The sequence below is a fragment of the Podarcis muralis genome, chromosome 7, assembly GCF_964188315.1.
Source record: "Podarcis muralis chromosome 7, rPodMur119.hap1.1, whole genome shotgun sequence".
NCBI classification, from domain to species: domain Eukaryota; kingdom Metazoa; phylum Chordata; class Lepidosauria; order Squamata; family Lacertidae; genus Podarcis; species Podarcis muralis.
In genome coordinates this window covers 705281-728317 of record NC_135661.1, presented here as the reverse complement: position 1 = coordinate 728317, position 23037 = coordinate 705281, and the positions used below count along the sequence as shown (strand labels likewise).

The 23037-nt window shown below is 48.5% G+C and overlaps 1 protein-coding gene across 2 annotated transcripts in view; it reads right to left on the bottom strand.

Annotated features, from left to right (window-relative positions):
• The window catches only part of PADI2 (peptidyl arginine deiminase 2), a 72282-nt gene extending 49688 nt beyond the window's left edge, over positions 1 to 22594 (bottom strand). The window contains exon 1 of one of the 2 annotated variants that reach the window (XM_077930970.1): positions 22524 to 22594. In XM_077930970.1, coding sequence (XP_077787096.1) covers positions 22524 to 22546 — 23 coding nt within the window. In that variant the 5' untranslated portion in view covers positions 22547 to 22594. Of the gene's footprint in view, positions 1 to 5726; positions 5893 to 22523 lie in introns of those variants that run through there. The other variant, XM_028741491.2, reaches the window with a different exon arrangement.
• Positions 22595 to 23037: the final 443 nt, after the last annotated feature.

Here is a 23037-nt window from a genome sequence, read left to right as displayed (position 1 = left end):
AGACTGTATTAAAGGTGCTCTTTGCACGACCTTCGATCTGACCTATGCAATCAAAGCAGATTCTTTATGATTTGCACTCAATGCACAAACACATATAAAATGCAATTTTAAAAATGCTGGAGATGCTGCCAGAGGGAAGTGAAGCTGGGCACACTGAGCTGCAACCCTTGCCATAAAATTGAGCAAGATTCCAGTCCCCATGGTTCTGAACGCAGGGCTAACTAAGAAGCTGCTTCTCAGTGAGTCAGACTGTTGGTCCATCCAGCCCAGCATTGTCTTCTCTGGCAGGCAGCGGCACTCCAGGGTTTCAGACTCAGGGGGTCTCTCTCAAGATGTGCCTGGAGATGTCAAGGATTGAACCTGGGACCTTCTGCATGCAAGGCAGATGTCCTGTCCCTGAGCTATGACTATGCTCCAGGCCAGCAAAACATAATAAAGATTAAGCACAGAAGTCTGGGTGTTTTTAGTATCAGAAAGGGAGAAAAATTATCCTGCAGAGACAAGCATTCTTTAAAGCCCTCTGAATTCCACTTCCAATGGCATAACTGACTTGGCAACTCCACTGCTTAAAATACACACACACACACACACACACACACACACACACATCACACAATGGGTGACGGTGCCATCTGCAAATGCCCCTGGCATAAACGCCTCATTCAGCGAGCAGGACAATGGACAATCAGCTGCAAACAAGCATTTGCAGTGACAGGGGAGGCTTACAAAGGATTACTGGGTTCTCTCTGGATGGATGACCGTTTAAAAATACAGGCAGGCAATGGGTAAAGGGGCATCTCCATACAGCTCAGCCCCCAGAGCCAGTTTTCAAAGCAAGGGACGGGACCCAGAAGCAAACAGCTAACAAAACAGACCTCTGAACATGTGCAAACTGCCCGCTATTCTTAACCACCAAGCAACCAGACTACCAGCTTCTACATCTAGGATTCGGGATGAGAGGTTACAGAGCATAGGTTTCAAGGCAGCCTTGAGCCCCAATGTCTCTTCCCCAGTCTTAGAAACTCAGATATATAAGCTAGGCGCCAAATGGCTCCTTAAACCAAGGTTGCAGTCGCCAAAATGGAATGTCTACTTGCAAGTTTGGGGCAAGATGGCTCTTATTTTTCAAATGATGGACTGACTGTGATTGATTCTCAGTTAAACATCTGGCTAGTTAAGGTGACAATCTTGAGCTAGGTTAAGAACTTTGAGAATTTAAAAAAGAAAAGTCACTTGATCCAGGGACAGTCCACATATCTTAGCCAGTTCCGACCTCTTTTTCTTAATGGTGACACGGACCATTCATAACGTAGGAATACTCTTCACAACTGTGAGCAGGGCATTGGAGTGGGGGAAGTGAAGACAAGCGGCAACAGTTAACTATAACGCTGTTCACTGCTCCTGCTCCAGCTGCACAGAAAAAGCATTTTGGTTCCTGAAATTCATTCTGACTGCACAGATAAAATAGAACAGATAGAATTTTACAGGACAAAGCATTAGTGTGCGAAAACAGTCAAGATCCAAGGATCCCCAGGCATGCACCTCCAGATGGTGGAGATGTCAGGTGCCATCCTGGCTTGGTTGCAAGTGGCTGACAGCCAGGTGCAAAATGCACCTGAAGTTCCCCACTTAGAAAAGCGCAAAATGCTTTTCTAGAGCGACTGAATGTTAAATGCTTTGAAGTCCTAGGACTGCAGGTTGGCCATCCTTGCATTAGAAGAAGGCAAAGTGGTGATAGAGGTAGCTACGGGCAGTGAAGACCAGAGATGGGGAGCTTGTGGTTTTCAAGGTGTTGCTAGACTCCCAACTCCTGCCAGCACCAGCCAGCCTAGTCTATAGTCAGGGATGACGACAAGGATGGTGGTAGCTAGGGGCAGTAAAGTCAAGTGAGGGTCTAGTTTGCGGATGGGGAACCCAACGCCCTTCAGGTGCTATTGGACCCCAGTTCCCAGCAGCCAGTCTGGCCAACAGTCACCAGGGACGATGAGACATTAAAGCTGCCCACCCCTGCCTTTGGAAAGGCAGATTGGCAATGGAGGGAGCCAGAGGCAGTGAAGGCAAGTGGGGACCCTGTGGCCCTGCAGACAATGCTGGTGGTGCTGTGGGTTAAACCACAGAGCCTAGGACTTGCCGATCAGAAGATCGGCAGTTCGAATCCCCGCGACGGGGTGAGCTCCCGTTGCTCGGTCCCTGCTCCTGCCAACCTAGCAGTTTGAAAGCATGTCAAAGTGTAAGTAGATAAATAGGTACCGCTCCAGCGGGAAGGTAAACAGCATTTCCGTGTGCTGCTCTGGTTCACCAGAGGTGGCTTAGTCATGCTGGGCACATGACCCAGAAGCTGTACGCTGGCTCCCTCAGCCAATAAAGCGAGATGAGCGCCGCAGCCCCAGAGTTGGTGACGACTGGACCTAATGGTCAGGGGTCCCTTTACCTTTATCTCTGATAAGCCTCAGCAACCAGTTTGGTTAATGGTCAGAGGATGGGAGGTGGAGGGCCACAGGTCCCCCATCCTTACGTTAGAAAACAGTAGAGCAGTGATGGAGGTAGCCAAGAGCATTGAAGGCAAGTGACAGCCCTTCAGGTATTATTGCTGGATTTCAACTCCCAGCAGCCAGCCCAGCCAACCATCAGGGATGGTGGGAGTTTTAGTCTAACAACATTCATAGAATCATAGGATTGTAGAGTTGGAAGAGAACTCAAAGGTCATCTAATCCAACCCCCTACAATGTGGGAATCTCAGCTAAAGCATCCATGACAGATGGCAACAAGTCCCCACCCACAACCTAGACCATTTCAAACCCCAGGAGGATGTTTGGTTTGAAAGTGTCACCTCTCACAATGGCACACAAACAATGTTTGCCATTGCAGGTAAAAGAGCTGTGAAATCTGAACTAAAGAGTGTCCCTGGATGCATGCTGTGCTGGGAGGATGCCCCACTGAACACAGTGGGATTTACTCAGGAAGAAAACATGCACAGGATTGTGCTCCTTTGCATGTTAGAATTTAGCAGCAGAACCAACCCCAAAGCTCTGTTCTGCTCCTGAAATGTACAACCTTACACCCTAAAGGAAGCGCACCCCTGAGCATATGCAGAGTGTTGCTCTCTCACCCCTGAGCCTCATACACCTGGAACCAATGGGCTTGTCATTTCCAGGCGGTTCAAAGACATGAAAAGCATGCTGGAGTCTGGAAAGCCTAAAGGGTTTTAAATATATATATCCTGTATATATATATATATATATATATATTTGTCATTGAAACCTCTGTGCTGAAGACAGGGCTCTTGACAGCCCTCCCTCATCAGAGACAGAGATGACAGGTCACTCTCTCCATCTCTGGCACCCACTCATGGCACCAAGAAACCCCTTACTTCAGCAGGAATTTGAAGGATTGAGATTTAATCTCAACACTCGCATGCTCGGGGAAAGGATTCCCGGGTTGACCTCAAACAGCTGCTTGGGTGGCTGAGCTGACCACAGGAGAAGTTTTGCCACAGGGCAGGAGTAAAAGAAAGTGGATAATGGGGAAAAGAAGTACGTAAGAGGAGCCTGTTGGATCAGGCCAGTGGCCCATCTAGTCCAGCATCCTGTGGCCAAACAGGTGCCCCAAACCCACAAGCAGAATGATTCAAACACAAGAGCAACCCTCTCCTCCTGCCGGTTCCAGTAACTGGAATTCAGAAGCATGGCTGCGTCTGAATGTGGAGGGCAGAGCAAAACCATCAGGTACAGTACTCATCAATAACCCCCTTTTCTATGAGGAGGGGGGGGAATCAGAGCCGCATCCTAGTATAGGAGGTGTCCTGGTGCTGAGAACCACAGCTAAGAGTCCAAGGCAAAGCAGGCTCCAGTTTTCCAGGAAAGATCACTCTTCCGTGGAAAAATACAGCAGGGTGATCTCCCCAATGAGCCGCAGGTGGAGGAATCAGCAGAACTGCAGGTGAACACAGGATGCTGCGTCACACCAAACATGAAGGTGGCTATCAAAAACCATAGGCTGTAACAAGTTCCACTCCTGCTCAGAGAGCAGACCAGTTGAAGTTAATGGACATGGCTAACTCGGCTCCAATAGGCCTGTTCTGAGTAACACTTTGTTGGCTAACAGCTGAATATACAAGGCATCAGGTGTGAGCGAGGCATGCTCCATTATTCACTTAAATTTATCATTGCATGTAATGATAAACCTTTCCTCAAGGTTTTCCCCTCCCTGTTCTTAATCCTCACAGCAACCTTGTGAGGTAGGCTAGGCTGAGAGACAGTGAGTGGCCTTCGAGGTCACCAGGTAAGCTTCGCATGGCTGATCTGGATTTGAACTCGGGACGCCCAGGTCCTAGCCCAACACTTGCTTTTGGCTGCTTTACGCCTCCTCTCCTACAGACACCCCATGGGGCTCCCAGTCATGTTAGTGTTTCATCAATGAGCCAAGTCACTTAAAGGAGCTGCAGGCATTCCTAAGCACAGCTTCGAAGCTGCAAGCGAGAAATAGTTCTGTATAGCCAGAACCTTGCAGACTGCTTCACCAACCAAAGACAGACTTTTCATACCACTACTCCTCAGCAAATAATTCTGAAAGGTTTCCGAGAGGCCTTAGGGCAGGGGTCAGCAAACCTTTTCAGCAGGAGGCCGGTCCACTGTCCCTCAAACCTTGTCGGGGGCCGGACTATTTTTTTTTTGGGGGGGGGGAATGAACGAATCCCCATGCCCCACAAATAACCCAGAGATGCATTTTAAATAAAAGCACACATTCTACTCATGTAAAAACACCAGGCAGGCCCCACAAATAACCCAGAGATGCTTTTTAAATAAAACGGCACATTCTACTAATGTGAAAACACGCTGATTCCCGGACTGTCCGCGGGCTGGATTTAGAAGGCGATTGGACCAGATCCGGCCCCCGGGCCTTAGTTTGCCTACCCATGCCTTAGAGGAAGGTGGAGGTCGAGGTTTTAAATGCAGCACATCGGAAGGGCGTTCCAGTGGCAAACCACCACCTTTGAAACATATATCTGTACTGAGCTCTCCAAGGATAACGTGTAGGGAGCCTCTCCCAGCCCTACCTGGCACCTTCTGCAAGCAAGGCAGCTGCTCTGCCACTGAGCAGGGGGTTCCTCCAGACTCTGGAAATATCAGCAGCAGGGAGTGGGGTGCAGCTCCCAAATATAGGGAAATATCCCTATCTGGCAATAACAGGTGCACCGATATCTGGCAATAACAGGTGATGATAAAGGAGGCTGCTTGCACCTAAGAAGATGGTGGAGAGACATTTTGCTGGGAGGGGTGATTAGAAAGTGGGGGGGGGGGGCATTGCCAGAACTAAAGAAATATGGGTGAGGATAGGCAGCATGGGGTGGGTAATGGTGAGGGTCCGGCAGCAAAACCAACAGGGGGTTGGGGGTGTCAATATAGGAAGGGGTTGCTTTGAAAAGGATTTCTTGCTGGGGGGTGGCAGCGGATGCTGGGCTAAAGAAACGATGGGGATCAAAAAGAAGGGTGCTTTTCGGGGGGTGCTTTTATGCAGTGGCGGGGGTCTCCTTCGGACGATGCAATTTTTGGGGGTGGGGCTATTTGGGAAGGAGAGATCCAAAGGACCTAAGACTTAGGGCGCGCGCAGGAGAGTCCTCTAAAAAGTCGTGCTGGGTCCTTCTGGTGCGGCGGGGGGTTCCCTTTCTGAAGATGCAAAACTTTTTTCGGGGGGGGGGGGGGACATGGAAGTATAGGCAGCCTCACCCATAGACGTCGGTGCAGAGTCGGGTGCCCACCACGCAAACCACCTCGATCCGGTTCCCGAACTGAAGCCGGAGCGTCCGATCGCGCCCCATCGCGCCGGGAGGAGCCGCCTCGGTTGGTCCCACAGGTGGCCACTGAGCCCCGCCACCCGCCGGCCGCTGCCTGCCTAAGCCCGGCCCCGCCCCTCGGTGCGGAGGGGGGAAGGAGGCTGTCAATCAAAGCCATTTGAAAAGAGAGAGAGACCGCAAATCGCCCAGCTCTCCATTAAAGAGACCGAACTGTATTTTTAGCAAAGTCGGGGGCGGGGGCGGGGGCGGTGTTAAGTTGTTTGCGGAGACAGAGAAGCGCCCGGCGTAGCGCCGCCTAGAGGTCATCCGGGGCTTAGCTCTCCCACCGTGCCTCTGAGCAAGTGCAGAGCGCATTTCTTTAGTTGCAAAAGCATTTATATACCGCTGCGTCGTAAAAATAATAATAATGTGAAGCAGCGGTTTGCAACATGGTTTAAGCATAGAGAAAGCTTTAAGCAGCAGGAACCGAAAGACCATAGTTTGTTTTTAAGAAGGTGGGGGAGGTGAACAAATCCAAGCAGGGGGAGATGTTTATTTGTCAGGGATAACAGAGAAATAGATTCATTTTTGTCCCAAAAATCTTTGCACTATTAAGTATTCTGACTGTGACATTTTACTATTTCTTTAACATTTGTTGTGTAAACAGACTGCCCGCTTTATTGCTCCCTATCTACAGAACCCTGATCTTATATTCTTTCCAGGCATGCACAGATAAGGAATCATAGAATTGTAGAGTTGGGAGGGGCACCCAACGGTCATCTAGTCCAACCCCAAGTATAGTATAATGTAGTTCAGAAAGGATCAAGAGTTCCAAAGAAAAGTTACTTAGGCCTTAAAGCATTGCTGGTATTTACTGCTTAAGTTGAAAAAATGAATGTAAGTAAGAAATCAAACTCTGCTTCTGGGTAAGATGTAGACAATTTAAAAAAATAGATGCCAAGGGATGAATTCATCCTTGGGCAAAGATGTGCATCTTGCTGGCCCCTTTAGATGGCAAGATGCTTGGCCAAGAGGTTCTTCTGCAGGCCCATCCCTGGCTATAAGACATCGCAGAGAAGTAGAGCCTCCAAGTTAAGAAGAAGTCTACCTTGGATTGCCAACCTCCTTGGGATGCTCAGCAAAGAGGAGAGCTGTTTCCTTCAGATGAAATCCTGGAAGATTCAGGACCGCTAAAAGGAAGTCCATCTTTAGGCAGTGGAGAGCTGAAGGGGATTCGCTCCTGCAGGAGGGCAGTGAAGGCCATTGACTTTGATGGCTTCAAGAGAGCATTGGACAGATTCATGGAGGAGCTATTGATAGTAGCTATTGATGTGGCTATGCTCTTCTTCCACGGCCAGAGGCAGCAATGCTTCTTTTCTCCTAACTGAAATGAAACCAAATCATAGGGTTGTTGTAAATTCCTATAACAGGGTCGCCTAGTCCAACTCCCCACAATGCAAGCATCACAACTAAATGAAGTGGGTGGAAGAGGCAAGACAAGTCAGCTGGAAAATTCAATGAAAAAAGGAGGGAGCCCACCTAGAGTCTTTTAAGGTCGCTGTGGCCAGATATGCTTTAATTAAGATACGCAACTGAGGGTGGGCCTTTGCAAGCGGAGTGGGTGACAGGGTGGATTGCAGGAGAAAAATTCAGAGCTGGTGCCAGGGGATCTGGGGGAGAATAATGCATGCCACTGCTCAGCTGGGTATTCATTTACCTTGTCAACATTCTGATGCAGTGAGTGTCTCCACTGGCAAGCCACAAATGTCACCATTAACTGTGCTAAATTATCAAGGGAAGTAATAGTGCCACTGTATTCTGCTCTGGTCAGACCTCACCTGGAGTACTGTGTCCAGTTCTGGGCACCACAGTTCAAGAAGGACACTGACAAACTGGAACGTGTCCAGAGGAGGGCAACCAAAATGGTCAAAGGTCTGGAAACGATGCCTTATGAGGAACGGCTAAGGGAGCTGGGCATGTTTAGCCTGGAGAAGAGGAGGTTAAGGGGTGATATGATAGCCATGTTCAAATATATAAAAGGATGTCATATAGAGGAGGGAGAAAGGTTGTTTTCTGCTGCTCCAGAGAAGCGGACACGGAGCAATGGATACAAACTACAAGAAAGAAGATTCCACCTAAACATTAGGAAGAACTTCCTGACAGTAAGAGCTGTTCGACAGTGGAATTTGCTGCCAAGGAGTGTGGTGGAGTCTCCTTTGTAGGTCTTTAAGCAAAGGCTTGACAACCATATGTCAGGAGTGCTCTGATGGTGTTTCCTGCTTGGCAGGGGGTTGGACTCGATGGCCCTTGTGGTCTCTTCCAACTCTATGATTCTATGACAGCTGCCCTGAATAGAAATCTTTTGCCCCTGCCCCACCACCATCCAGCCCCCCCCCCAAGTCTGTCTGTGGAGATTTGCAGGGTAACAAGAACGGGGATCAGGCTAGCGGGTAAACTGAGCTCAGCAACTTCCTCTGATGTGGGGCAGAAATTTCCCCCCAAATTTCCCACCAGTAAAACCTATTATTTACCCACTTTCTCCATTCCAGGAATAATTTTATAAACTTCTGTCATGCTGTCTCTTATTTGCCTTTTCCCTAGACTCAAAGAATCCCAAATGCTGCAACCTTTCCAATCCTGAATTGGGTCCAGTTGCAGCGCCTTCGAGATCTGTGTTGGGTAATTCCATTTCACTATCCACGCCTGCCGCCGCCGCCCCCCCCCCCCAACAGCCAGGGAACCGCATTCTCTCCCAGGTGTAGTTCCCTGGCTATCTTCAACAGAAGCCCCACACAGAGTACATTGCAGTAATCTAACCACAATTGTTTGGATGTTGATTTGGGCTCTTGAACAAGAAGGCCAGTGAGAGAAGACAAACTACTCTGGGAAATAGATGCCCCCAGTGGACAGTCTTTCTCTGCAATTTGGGGAAATTTGGGGTACACTCCTGGAGTGCCCACCCACTGCAAATTTGTACAGTTTTAGCTTCATTATAAATGCATTTGCTGTTTTTATGCTTTTAACCACCTCAGAAGGTGGTGGACTCTCCTTCATTGGAGGTTTCTAAACAGAAGCTGGATGACCATCTTCTCAGGAATTCTTTAGCTGCGATTCCTGCACTGCAAGGGCTAGATGCTTGGGGGTCCTTTTCAACTCTACAATTATATGAACCTTAACTGTTTTTAACCATCTGTTGTGTGCATTGCCTTGAGCCAGTTGCTGGAAAGGTGATGAAGAAATCAATGACGAGGAAATGTCAAGAAAAAGTGTGGGATGTAATCAGAGCTGTCTTTCCTATTGGGCTTACTGGTGCGTTGCGCCAGGGCGCTGGCCTCTCAGGGGCACCCCAGCAAGTGGGGGAGCTGTGCGGCTTTGCCGGCGGCCTCCCCTTTCCCTGCACACCTGCCAGCTGTGCCCCGCCAACTATATGGCTGGCGGGTGTGCAGCTTCCTTCCCAAGCCTCTGCGGGAGGAGAGCAACTCTGTGAAACGGGGGAGGTGGGGCACTGGAGGGATCTTTGAACCACGGCGCCAGACATGCTTAAGACGGCCCTGGTTGTAATCCACTGAGAGCAGTCAAGTGCAACATTCCTTGAAATGCTAGAGAAGACATGCAAGGGAATGTTTGGTCCAGCCAGTCGAAACTTCCTGTTCCTCCTGGCTGGAGCATCCTTCCTTTTACATGTGATAGAAGGTGGGCGTGGCCTAACCTGCCCAGGTAACAAAAGGATAAGGCATGCTGCTGCCCCCTCCCTCTTTTTCACTTCCTTCTTCGTTTGACCAGCTTCTTAGCTAGGACTGCTCTGTTAGCTCTCAGCTAGTAGGAGCATTGGGATTATCCCCCCATATGGGGTAGATCCACATATTTGTGACTAAGTCTGCGTTCAGGGATTCAACTGTGAACTGATGTAAGTAAACTTCTATTGACTTTGAATAAGATTGTGGCGTCTTTATTCTTTGAAGAGAGATTCAAGGAAACTTACCAGGAACATACAATTCAGCCTGACACAGACTGAATCGTACAATAGTGAGAAGCTTACACGAGCTTGCAACCAGCTATCTGCTGTGCATGTAAAAGGGGAATTTAAACTCTGCTAAGTAAAGAAACCTGCTAGCGCAAGTTAGGAAGGATATTAATAAATAATATATCCTCTCCTGCCGCCCTGAACATTCCCACAGAAAGCTTGTTTGTTTCAAGATGTACAAAGCTGCATTCAGAAAGGCTTGTTTTCTTTTTGCAAAGTGCAGATTCTCGTGGGTTGAAACAAACAAGACTGTTTATCTCTTCTAAGTGCTCCATTGTGGGGTTTTCGACGGTGCCAAAAGGGACTCAGGTTACCTCCTGCCGGGATTTGGAGGATCAAGCACCAGAATTTATAGGGACCTTGACTGTTCCTCTGAAGAGCTCATGGGGACAAGGGCTCCTAGGGACACTTGCAATGGGAACGCATTTGGGCTTCCAGAAGCCAGAGTCCCTGGGTGGCCCCAGCACAGCTGTGGGTAGGTTGCAAAGTTTTTAGGGCAGGGCTTGATTATCTGAGGCAGGTTTCACTCTGACAGCTGCTTAGAACACCCTGATGCAAACCCAGTACATATGGATCTATTTAAAAGCTGGTTGCCTCTGGGCATATGCAGAGTGTGTTTTCCTTAGTGAGTTGCAGCTACATCAATGAATGGGTTTCTGGGTCTTTTGGGTCATTGTCCTGAAGTTTAGGACTAAAACTATGTTTCGGATGGAGACTCCTTGTGGATTTCCTGCACAATATGGCTTTTGGATTCCCTTAAAAAAGAAATGTTTCATAGAAATCATAGTATTGTAGAGTTGGAAAGGACCATGAGGGTCATCTAATCAAACCCCCTGCAATGCAGGAGTATTTAAGTGATACATTGGTCACATCTGACCATACTTTTAAAACACTGTTATCTACCACTTTGTGCTTCCTCCAAATAATTCTGGGAACCATAGTTTGCTAAAGGTGCTGAGAGTTGCTAAGAGACGCTTAACAAACTATAGTTCCCAAGATTGTTTAGGGGAAGCCTCAAACAATGCATGTATGGTTTGATTGTCTGGTGGCTTTTTGTTTTGCAGTGGATAGGAATTTCTGTCCTCTTGTGCTAGAAACCGCCTCTCCTGCAACTGCTCTGTTTACCTTCTAACCCAGGGGTCCTCAAACGAAGGCCCATGGGCCGCATAATGCCCGAGGGACTCGTTTATCTGGCCCACGGCAATCCCTGCTGCTGCCGCTTGCTCTTACCAGCGCTGTGCTGCGGCTGCCCACTTCCGGGTCGGAGGAGCACCGGAAATAGCTTGTGCGCATGCACAAGTGTTGTGCGCATGTGCAAGCATTGTTTCCATTGCACATCCAGGTCGGAGGAGGCCCGTGCACATGCACACAAGCTATTTCCAGTGCTCCTCCAACCTGGAAGTGCACCGGAAATAGCGTGTGCGCACGCGTATGGGCACGCGCTCCCCTGCCCTCCGGCCCTCTGCGCGATCGGCGCTGGAGACACCGGCCTGAGGTGCGGTAAGTTTGCTGACCGCTGTTCTAACCTGATCAAGAATTCTGGAGAATTCGAAAGCTTGCACAGCATTTCATGAAATTTCTGCTGATCCAATAAAGTCATTGCCCTAATACAGATAGTAGAATCTTTAAAATCTTACTTTTATGCAAGCCTCATTTTACTGTATTTAATTTTTATAATTTTTTTCTGTTTGTTTATCTTCACTTACAGATCTGTCTTTTGCTTGCACCTTAAGGGCTAACAACTTACTTCCCTTTTCACAGAAAGAGGCTGAGACCACGCCCTGATCCCTACCTATCCACAACGCTTAGTGATTTCTAAACTTTGAAACATTGCACTCTGTGTTTTAATAAAAGCCAGAGCACGGCAAACCCAAGGGAAAGTTCTGAGGGTGGGTGGGGAATTTTGGAGGCCCCTTGAGTTCTCTTGGAAATAGATCCAGGCTTTTCTAAATAAATAAATGGAATAGCATTGGTGCTCAGTGAAGAACCTTAAAATAGAACAAGCACCTCGGCACCTTACTGCCTGTCAACGCCTCTGGCAGAGCTCACAAATCTTTTGTCCTGAAAAGGGTCATATGGCTTATTATTCCATAGATGTCTCCCTCTGTGGGGATTTATAGTACAGACCTCTGAGCATGTGCAGTTTTGCAGCTGAAACTCACTCACATCATTGCACCTTCACGACTGCAGGAGCAGAGCAGGGTGGCTGTGAGATTAAACACGTTTACTTGGAAATAAGCCCCATTTTGCACATAATGAATTAAAGAAGATGTTTAAAGTGACTAAGTGACTGTTCCTAAGATGTCTAAAGGATTACATATAGGGGCAGAGATTCCAAAAGAGATGGTTAAGTTGTTTATTTATGCTACTGACGCAGCCAGTACTGATGTGCAGAAGTGAAAAAAAGAAGAAGTCCCAACGAAAGAAGTATTTGTTCTTAAAATTAATGGACTTTGCAGAGATGGCAAAGCTGACAGCAAGAATAAGAGATCAAAAGGACGAGAACTTTGTCGAAGAGTGGAGGCTCTTTTCGGACTCTCTGAGAAAAAACTGTATAGCTGTCAGGGAACTGTCATCAGTGCCGGAGGGAGAGAGCAAGCTCCAGAGGGATCCCAGAGAGCGTCCCGGGATTGGGAGAGGCAGCCCATCTTCTGGGGAAGGGAATCAGCTTAGCTCCAGTGGAGAAGGGGGGCAGATGGGGGAATCAGAGAGGTGGTCACATGACTCCTTGCCGGGGACCAGCGGGGAGAGGAAGGGTCCTCCACTGCCTACGCCCTCCTTGCGCAGAAGGCTTCCGCGCAGGGAGAGTAGGAGAAGACTGGGCATCAAAGAGCTTCTTTGCTGGAAGAAGTTTAAGAAATGCCCACTGACGGATTCTGCCACCGATTGAGACAGCCACGGGTGAGTGGCTGTCCGGACAGGAAAGTTTCACTCAGGCAACCCAGCCAGGTGTTGGCACAGGCTTACGCACGAGCAACCCCTAGAACCATTACAATAGCCAAATGAAATCGCAAGCAGGACTTGAATAATGGGCAAGGGAAGGAGAATAAATAAATGATTGTTATAATTACAACCCCCTTCATGGATCACTGCCTTGCCGTGGCGAAGGGGCTTGAATAACTCAGAGAAGCTATGAGCTATGCCGTGCAGGGCCACCCAAGATGGACAGGTCATAGTGGAGAGTTTTGACCAAACGTGATCCACCTGGAGCAGGAACCGGCAAGCCACTCCAGTATCCCTGCCAAGAAAACTCCATGGACAAAGACCACAGGCATATAAAAGTTATGACGCTGGAAGATGAGCCCCTCAGGTCGGAAGGCGTCCAACATGCTACTGAGGAAGAGCGGAGGACAAGTACAAGTAGATCGAGAGCTGATGAAGCAGCTGGGCCAAAGCCGAAAGGACGCTCAGTTGCGGAGATGCCTGGAAGTGAAAGGAAAGTCCAATGCTGTAAAGAAAAATATTGCATAGGAACCTGGAATGTAAGAACCATGAACCTGGGTAAGTTGGATGTGGTCAAAAATGAGATGGCAAGAATAAATATTGACATCCTGGGCATCAGTGAGCTAAAATGGATGGGAATGGGCGAATTCAGTTCGGATGACTATCATATCTACTACTGTGGGCAAGAAACCCGTAAAAGAAATGGAGTGGCCCTCATAGTCAACAAAAGAGTGGCGAAAGCTGTACTGGGATGCAATCTCAAAAATGATAGAATGATCTCGATACGAATCCAAGGCAGACCTTTTAACATCACAGTAATCCAGGTTTATGCACCAACCACTGGTGCTGAAGAAACTGAAATTGACCAATTCTATGAAGACTTACAACACCATATAGAAATGACACCAAAGAAGGATGTTCTTCTCATTATAGGGGATTGGAATGCTAAAGTAGGGAGTCAAGAGATAAAAGGAACAACTGGCAAGTTTGGCCTTGGAGTTCAAAACGAAGCAGAGCAAAGGCTAATAGAGTTCTGCCAAGAGAACAAGCTGGTCATCACAAACACTCTTTTCCAAAACAAAACAAAATTCCTTCCAGTAGCACCTTAAAGACCAACTAAGTTAGTTCTTGGTATGAGCTTTCGTGTGCATGCACACTTCTTCAGATACACTGAAACAGAAGTTGCCAGATCCTTCTATATAGTGAGAAGGTGGGGAGGGGTATTACTCAGAAGGGTGGTGGGAATGGGTGATTGGCAGATAGCTGTGATGAGCCTGTTGACGACTCTTAACGACTGCAGTAGGTCTTACAGGAAAAAGCAAGGGGTGAGAAGGTGAAAAATGGCTTTGTCATGTATAATGAGATAAGAATCCAATGTCTTTGTTCAGACCAGGTCTCTCCATGGTTTTTAAGTTTGGTAATGAGTTGCAATTAAAGTTGATGCTTTTGAATTATGGTGCTGGAGGAGACTCTTGAGAGTCCCATGGACTGCAAGAAGATCAAACGTATCCATTCTGAAGGAAATCAGCCCTGAGTGCTCACTGGAAGGACAGATCCTGAAGCTGAGGCTCCAATATTTTGGCCACCTCATGAGAAGAGAAGACTCCCTGGAAAAGACCCTGATGTTGGGAAAGATGGAGGGCACAAGGAGAAGGGGACGACAGAGGACGAGATGGTTGGACAGTGTTCTCGAAGCTACAAACATGAGTCTGACCAAACTGCAGGAGGCAGTGGAAGACAGGAGTGCCTGGCGTGCTCTGGTCCATGGGGTCACGAAGAGTCGGACACGACTAAACGACTAAACAACAAACAACAACAATAATAATTACAACAGAAAATAAATGGCAGTTATGGTAGCAGATAAAGGAATACAACAGGAACATCAGCAAAGGGGATGCAGCAAGGAAAACCACCGTCACCTCTCCGCTGGGAAGCGCTGAGCAAAGGCGAGTCCCCAGGCAACGCGGCCGACTTGATCGGCACAAGGCATGCAAGCTTCACCCCCCCCCAGTCGTTCTTTGACTCCTTATTGGGTGAGCAACGCAGCCAAGCAACACAGTTGGAGCCTCCCTCCTCCCTGACCGGCAGAGAGGGAGGGAGAGGAGCTGCTTCCTTTGAAACCCTGGAAATTTAAGGGACATCATCAATAAGGGACAGCAGCGTGACACGGCGCTGGGATAAGGGACTTTCCCGCCAAATAAGGGACGGTTGACAGCTATGAGACGGAGACATCCTTCTCCACAGATTGGCAAAACCACCTGCAGTTTGGTGCTGGCTCCACTAGAGGTTGCCAGCTCTCCACCTCCAGCCTCAGAAAACAGAACAGAGTTAGGACCATAGAACTGCAGAGTATCCAACAGTCATCTAGTCTAACCCCCTGCCACTTTACAGTTCCGGAGAAGGTGTCCTGGGCCATTTTCTTTGCAGCCCGGACAGGAGATGTTTGCTGGTCTGAGCACCGTAGCCCATATGAGGCAGGAGGACCTCCCTGGATGTCTCAGCAGCGCCAACAGTCCTAGAATAAGCAAATGATTTAGGTGTGCTGCAGAGCACGTGCAAAGTGCCTTTCTCTCAATGCTGAGTAATTGGGGTCTGCACACAAGCACACACACCCTACCTAAGATTAAGAGACAGGGCTTCCACATAACAACAATATGCCGCAGAGCATGTGTGAACTACGTTTCTCTCATCCTTTTTCTCTCAATGCAAAAATTGACAGGAGCTGAAGGATTTGTAAGTGAAAAGAACCATTGGGAGAGGTTTCTCCAAGACAGTAACTTTTGCAGAGGAAATATTTGGGGTCATTAAGAGTCAAGGATTGTTCTCCTGTACAAATTCAGCTTGTTTATGTACTAATGTATGCAATGCCTTTTTTTCTTAAAAAAAATGTTTAGGGGTATTCTCATTTTGACTGCTGAGATTTACTTCCGAGGAATCAGACCAGGGGATGGCTGCAATCCAAAACAAACACACATGCTTACACACGCACGCACAAAAAAGGAAAACGCTCTTTGGGGAGCTGAATCATCTCCTTGCCAGTAACCCACGCCAAGCAATAGCCTCTTCCCCTGTGAACGCCAAGCTCTCCCCATCTTTTTACCGTTGGTGACAAGCTTCATTTCGTGGCACCCCTAACATACACACACCACAAAAATATGTGCACGCCCCCCAAGAAATAGGAGGAGCCTTTGTTTGATCTTGCGCCCGCAGATACCCCAGAGCGTGCAGCAAGCTCCGCAAACGCCCAGCACAAGCAGCGCTGCACTGGGAATGGGGTTTGCAGGTGAGGGTTTGGCTTCCCCAGATGATCAGAATGGGGTGGGACATTACACACTCCCCCCCCAAAAAAAACCACAGCCACCAACTTCATCCTTGCAGCCATTGACAGCCCTTTTAGTTTCTTCTCCCGTTATATTCAAAAAATGTTTAGAGGTACGCGTCCCTGCATCCCCCCAGAAAAAAGAACTGAATGTATATGTGTTTCAGTGGCATGGCCCTGGGTGCAAAATTCTGAGGGGCCAAAGCCAGATGACCGACCCCCCCCCCCCCCGTCCCCGGGGCAAAGGCGGCAGAGTAGCCTAGGCTTACGGTGAGCAGGCACGGACTGAGGGAGGCAGACAAGGGGTGACCCCGGTGTGGTCCAGGCAAGTACAGTGGTACCTCAGGTTAAGTACTTAATTCGTTCTGGAGGTCCATACTTAACCTGAAACTGTTCTTAACCTGAAGCACCACTTTAGCTAATGGGGCCTCCTGCTGCTGCCGCGCCGCCAAAGCACAATTTCTGTTCTCATCCTGAAGCAAAGTTCTTAACCCGAGGTAATATTTCTGTGTTAGCGGAGTCTGTAACCTGAAGCGTATGTAACCCGAGGTACCACTGTAAAGACAAATGATGGTCTAGTCCCAGAATGGGGAACTGGCAGCTCCCATCAGCTGCCCAAAGCAAAAGTCAGGGAAGAGGGTGGGAGTTATTGTCCAGTAACATTTTGAGGTCCACAGATCTGGGTCAGAGGGCGAGCAGCTCCCTGCAAGCCGTTCTGAATTATTTACCTCTCTGCACAAGGCAGGACTGGAACCTGTACTCTCTCTCAAGTACCCGCTCTGTAACCCGAGGGATCACACCTCTCTCCCATCAAAAACCATCCATTAACAAATCCCTTGCAGAAACACCCAGAGGAGGGAAACAAAGGCACCCAACCAAACCAGTCCGGTTGTGAAATCGAGCCTTTCCCACACGCCCCTCGTCGGTTTTGTCATCAATTCCGCATGACAAATTGGCGGGTTGTTCTACAAAGCCGGGATTATGTTCCTGACGGCCCCAGTCCTGGCACGTGGGCAAGTGCGCCCAGGTTGCCAGCCACACTTTGCCTCCCACGCTTGTGCTGTGTGTGGCTCCCCTATATCAAAGTTCAGCAGGTAGGCAGCCTGAGGGTCATTTTGGACGCATGGCTGTCCATGGAGGCACAGGTTAATTCTGCGTCCAGGGCAGCTGTCTACCAGCTCCATTTGGTATACCAGCTGAGACCCTACCAGCCCACGCACTGTCTCGCCACGGTCGTCCATGCTCTGGTTATCTCCCACTTGGACTACTGCAAGGCGCTCTACCTGGGGCTACCCTTGAAGGGGACTCGGAAACTACAAACCATCCAGAATGCAGCAGATAGACAGGTGACTGGGAGTAGCTGCTGGGACCATATAACACTGGGTCTAAAGCATGGGTAGGCAAACTAAGGCCCAAGGGGCCAGATCCAGCCCAATAACCTTCTAAATCCAGCCTGCAGATGGTCCGGGAATCAGCTCGTTTTTACATGAGTAGAATGTGTCCTTTTATTTAAAATGCATCTCTGGGTTATTTGTGGGGCACAGGAATTCATTCTCTCCCCCCTCCCCACAGAAAAAAAATATAGTCCGGCCCCCCACAAGGTCTGAGGGACAGTGGACCCCTGCTGAACAAGTTTGCTGACCTCTGCCCTAAAGGATCTACATTGGTTCCCAGTACATTTCTGAGCACAATTCAAAGTGTTGATGCTGACCTTTAAAGCCCTAAATGGCCTCGGCCCGGTGCAGTCATACCTTGGGTTGAAGTTGCTTCAGGTTGAGTGTTTTCGGGTTGCACTCCATGGTGACCCGGAAGTAACAGAATGCGTTACTTCCGGGTTTTGCTGCCCGCGCATGCGCAGACACTCAAAAAGACGTCGCACGCATGTGCAGATGCGGCAATTCGTGACCGGGGCACTCGCAGATGCGGGTTGCGTTCGCTTCAGGATGCGAACGGGGCTCTGGAACGGATCCCGTTCATATCCAGAGGTACCACTGTATACCTGAAGGAGCGTCTCCACCCCCATCATTCAGCCTGGACACTGAGGTCCAGCTCTGAGGGTCTTCTGGTGGTTCCCTCACTGCAAGAAGTAAAATTACAGGGAACCAGGCAGAGGGCCTTCTTGATAGTAGTGTCTGCCCGGTGGAACACCCTCCCTTCAGATGTCAAGGAAAGAAAGAACTATACAAATTTTGGAAGACATCTGAACGCAGCCCTGTATTGGTTTTTGTTATTGTTATTTTTTTATATGTTTTGGAAGCCAACCAGAGTGGCTGGGGGAACCCAGACAGAAGGGTGAGGTACAAATAATAAAATTATTATTAAGTAAGAGGATAAGCTGTATGCGTGCCAAATAGATACTGGGGATTACCAAGAAAAGAAAAGAAAAAAGGAATGTAGACTCCTTGGGGCAGAGACCTATCTTCCTGCTCTTATTCTATAATGCTCCAGATGCTGAATTGTGTTATATTGTTACATACTTCACTGGTATTATTACTGATGACTAATAATGAGAAGCAGGGTGCACATACTCTAAATCAGGGGTTTCCATATGGTGGTTCATGAACCACCAGCAGCCTGTAGGCTTCATTCAGGCAGCTGTAAAAATACAATTAAAAGTCACACAGCATTTAGCAGAGCCCATTGCAATTGCTACACCAGGCAGGGAAATCATTTAGTGGGTCTACCAAGATACTCCATGAATTTCTCTTATCCCCCTTGAAAGCCCCCCAAGTTGGTGGCCACCCATGCATGCTGTGGGAGGGAGTTCCACAGATTAACACTGCACTGCATGAAGGACTTTCTTTTATCCATCCTGAATCTTCCAACATTCAGCTTCATTGAATGTCAACAAATTCTAGTGTTATGGGAGAGGGAGGAAAAAATTCTCTGTCCATTTTCTCCAGGCTATGCCTAATCCATCACAGAATCATAGAATTGTAGAATCGGAAGGGACCCCGGGATCATCTAGTCAAACCCCCTGCAATGCATGTCACCTCTTATTTTTCTCTGAACTAAAATATCCCAAACGTTGCAATATTTCTTCACGGGGAGCCGCTCTATCCCCTTGATAATTTTGCAGACCCTCCAAGTGTCCCTATTTTCCAGGGACAGTCCGAGATTTACAGAAGCTGCCCCGGTTTCGGATTTGAACCTGAAATGTCCCACTTTCCCTTAGGACACCCCTATTTTCATCAGATGGGACGCAGGTGGCTCTGTGGGTAAAACCTCAGTGCCTAGGACTTGCCGATTGTATGGTCGGCGTTTCCGTGCGCTGCGCTGGCTCGCCAGAGCAGCTTCGTCACGCTGGCCATGTGACCCGGAAGTGTCTTCGGACAGTGCTGGCTCCCGGCCTCTTAAGCGAGATGAGCACGCAACCCCAGAGTCGGTCACGACTGGCCCGTACGGGCAGGGGTACCTTTACCTTTTTATTTTCATCAGAGAAATATTGGAGGGTATGGAGTTATGCAACCCCATGAGCCAAGGAGATAAGTAACTGTACAAGCTTTAGAAGACATCTGAAAGCAGCCTGGTATCGGAAAGTTTTTATTATGTGTTATTATGTTTTATATGGGACGCGGGTGGCGCTGTGGGTAAAAGCCTCAGCGCCTAGGGCTTGCCGATCGAAAGGTTGGTGGTTCGAATCCCCGCGGCGGGGTGCGCTCCCGCTTCTCGGTCCCAGCGCCTGCCAACCTAGCAGTTCGAAAGCACCCCCGGGTGCAAGTAGATAAATAGGGACCGCTTACTGGCGGGAAGGTAAACGGCGTTTCCGTGTGCTGCGCTGGCTCGCCAGATGCAGCTTTGTCACGCTAGCCACGTGACCCGGAAGTGTCTCCGGACAGCGCTGGCTCCCGGCCTCTTGAGTGAGATGGGCGCACAACCCTAGAGTCTGTCAAGACTGGCCCATACGGGCAGGGGTACCTTTACCTTTTTATTATGTCTTATATATGTTGGAAGCCACCCAGAGTGGCTGGGGCAACCCAGCCAGAGGGGCAGGATATGAATAATAAAATTATTATTATTATTATCATGGAATAGGATGTCGCTGTTTTCATTGGGAAAATGTTGGAAGGTATGGTTTTGGCTGCCCTTTTCTGAATGTAAGTGGGCAAAGTTGGACCATTTCATGGAGGACAAGTGTTTTAATGGCTACTAGCCAGGACTGCTCTTCTGCTCCATTTCTGCTTATGGGTTTCTCATGCAGGGCACCTGTGAGAAGAGGATGCTGGCCCCTCCTGCAGGGATGATCTGGCCTGATCCTGCAGGGCTTTTCTTAACTTCACAAGCAAAGGGACCCCTTCATAACCCTAAGCCACCAAGACCGGATTTGCGACATTCTTCCTGCTCTGCCCAGCAAAGACTGTTTGCTACCAGGAAAGGTGAAGTGTTTTACCAGAACTTTATACTACTAATAGTTTAAAGGGGGGGAAGGGGGGGACCTCTGAGTCAATGCAAGATTTCAGCATGCAAACCCAGGGCTTGTGCCAAAATAAATCATGCAGGAGGACTCTGACAAACAGCATTAATCATAAGTTAATGCCCAGGTTTGGCTGAGGCTCCTTGGCGCTGATCGTATATCTTGCCCCAGGATTTAAATGGAGAAAAAAGAAGACATGCCTCAGTTAATTATACATATTACAGAAAATAGCCTGGGAATAGATTGTTCTGATCATTCTAGAGGGTTCTGGTGGGGGAACCCTAAGGAATGCATGAAATCATAGAATTGTAAAGTTGGAAGGGACGACGAGGGTCATCTAGTTCAACCCGCTGCAATATTTTTGCCCATGAGACTCGAACCCAGGACCCTGTAATTAGGAGTCTCGTGCTCTGCTAACGGAGCTATCTAAAGAATCACGTACAGAATTAGGCCATGGTCCATCCGGCTTAATATTGTCTCCACTGACTGGCAGCAATGGCTCTTCGAGGTTTCCTGGGACTTGGGACCTTCTGCATGCCAAATAGGTGCTCTGTCACTGAGTTACAGCCCTTTCCGTAAGACATAAGAAGATAGGGCGCTGTGTTATACCAAGCCAGGCTCTTTGGTCCAGCTACACTGACTGACAGGGGCTCTCCAGGATTCTTGGAGACGCTCCAGGCTAGGGATTCAACTCTCACCTTCTGATCTCCAATTTGACTGGGGAACAATAAGCGCCACAGGCTGAAGAATAAGAAGGAATATGGGGGTGAGGGAAAGAGAAAGAGAAAGAAAGAGGGCACTTTGGGATGTGGGGCAGATCTACATTTAAGGGAAATTCTGTGCACATTTAAAGCACATGATTTTACCCCCAATAATCCTGTTGTCGTCCCCCCCCCGCAGAGCCACAATGCCCAGCGACCTTAGCAAACTACAGTTCCCAGGATTCTCTGGAGGAAGCCATGCCCTTTAAATGTGTATTTTAAATGTAGGGTGCGGATCTAGAGGTGATGCTTAACCGTGTACGATTTCTTTTCGCCCAGCTATCCATTCTGGAGAGCGATATCTGCAGGACTGTTGCTGCAAAACCAAACGCTTCCCTTTTTAGAGGAGAGATTCCAAGGCCCCACTGCCACCCAGTGGTCTTTCCTGGCTCTGCGCCCTTGTGCCAGAGGTATGCAGTCACCCCGACACCATATGGCCAATGCAATCAGACTAATTAAATAAATCCTCCCACAAACAAGAACTTGCTGTTGCTTCCTCCTTTCATTGCCTGCAATTAGCTGGTGAGGCTTCGTAGGTCAGTCGGCAATTATGCACGCTGGCATACTAATTAATGCATGCAATTAGCAACCTAAGGAGATGATTAAACTATCCTGGGCGGCGGTGCTGCATTTGGTTGTGGGCCTGATGAAAAGGAAGTGCAGTCCCTGCAAACGGGGACCCCACTATCCTGCCCTTAACAACTTCTTCCATAGCAGCAATGGCCAGGTGGCTATCTAGTCACAGACTGTCGTTTTTGCCATGGACTGCAAGAAGATCAAACCTCTCCATTCTGAAGGAAATCAGCCCTGGGTGCTGACTGGAAGGACAGATCCTGATGCTAAGGATCCAGTACTTGGGCCACGTCATGAGAAGAGAAGACTCCCTGGAAAAGACCCTGATGTTGGGAAAGATGGAGGGCACAAGGAGAAGGGGACGACAGAGGATGAGATGGTTGGACAGTGTTCTCGAAGCTACCAGCATGAGTTTGACCAAACTGCGGGAGGCAGTGGAAGACAGGAGTGCCTGGCGTGCTCTGGTCCATGGGGTCACAAAAAGTCAGACACAACTAAACGACTAAACAACAACAACAAAATATCCTAGGCTTCTGAAAGGACTTTGAGGGTCACCTAGTACAGCCCCCTGCAATGCAGGAACTGCAGCTAATGAATATAATCACGGAGCCCTCCACAAACACCTCTCTGATAAGTAAAGCAATAAAGCAATGCAACAGTCAAATAATAGGAGTTTTTAAAAGATGCAAACATAAAATCGGCATGATGCAACTTACTTAAAATGCTGGCTGGTCATCATCAAGCAGTTGATGCATGCCTTCCAACATTTCTTCGATGAAAATAGGGACGTCCTAAGGAAAATCGAGACATTTCAGGATCAAATTACGGTTTGAGCATATTACACCGATCCTGGTCTGTCTGTACTGCCTACCAATTAGTTTCTGGGCCCAACTCAAAGTGCTGGTTTTGACCTATAAAGCCTTAAATGGCTCGAGACTGCAAAACCTCAAGGACTGCCTCTTTCCATATGAACCTACCCAGACCCTAAGATCATTTTCTGAGGCCCTCCTTCGTGTGCCGCCTCCTCGAGAGGTCTGGAGGGTGGCAACACGAGAACGGGGCCTTCTCTGCAGTGGCTCCCTGCGGAATGCTCTCCCCAGGGAAGTTCACCAGGCACCTTCATTACACACCTTTAGGGACCAGACAAAAATGTTTCTCTTAAACCAGGACTTTGGTTGATCTGTTTGACATACTATACCCTTTTAAAATGTGGCTCTTTTCTGGAAGTGG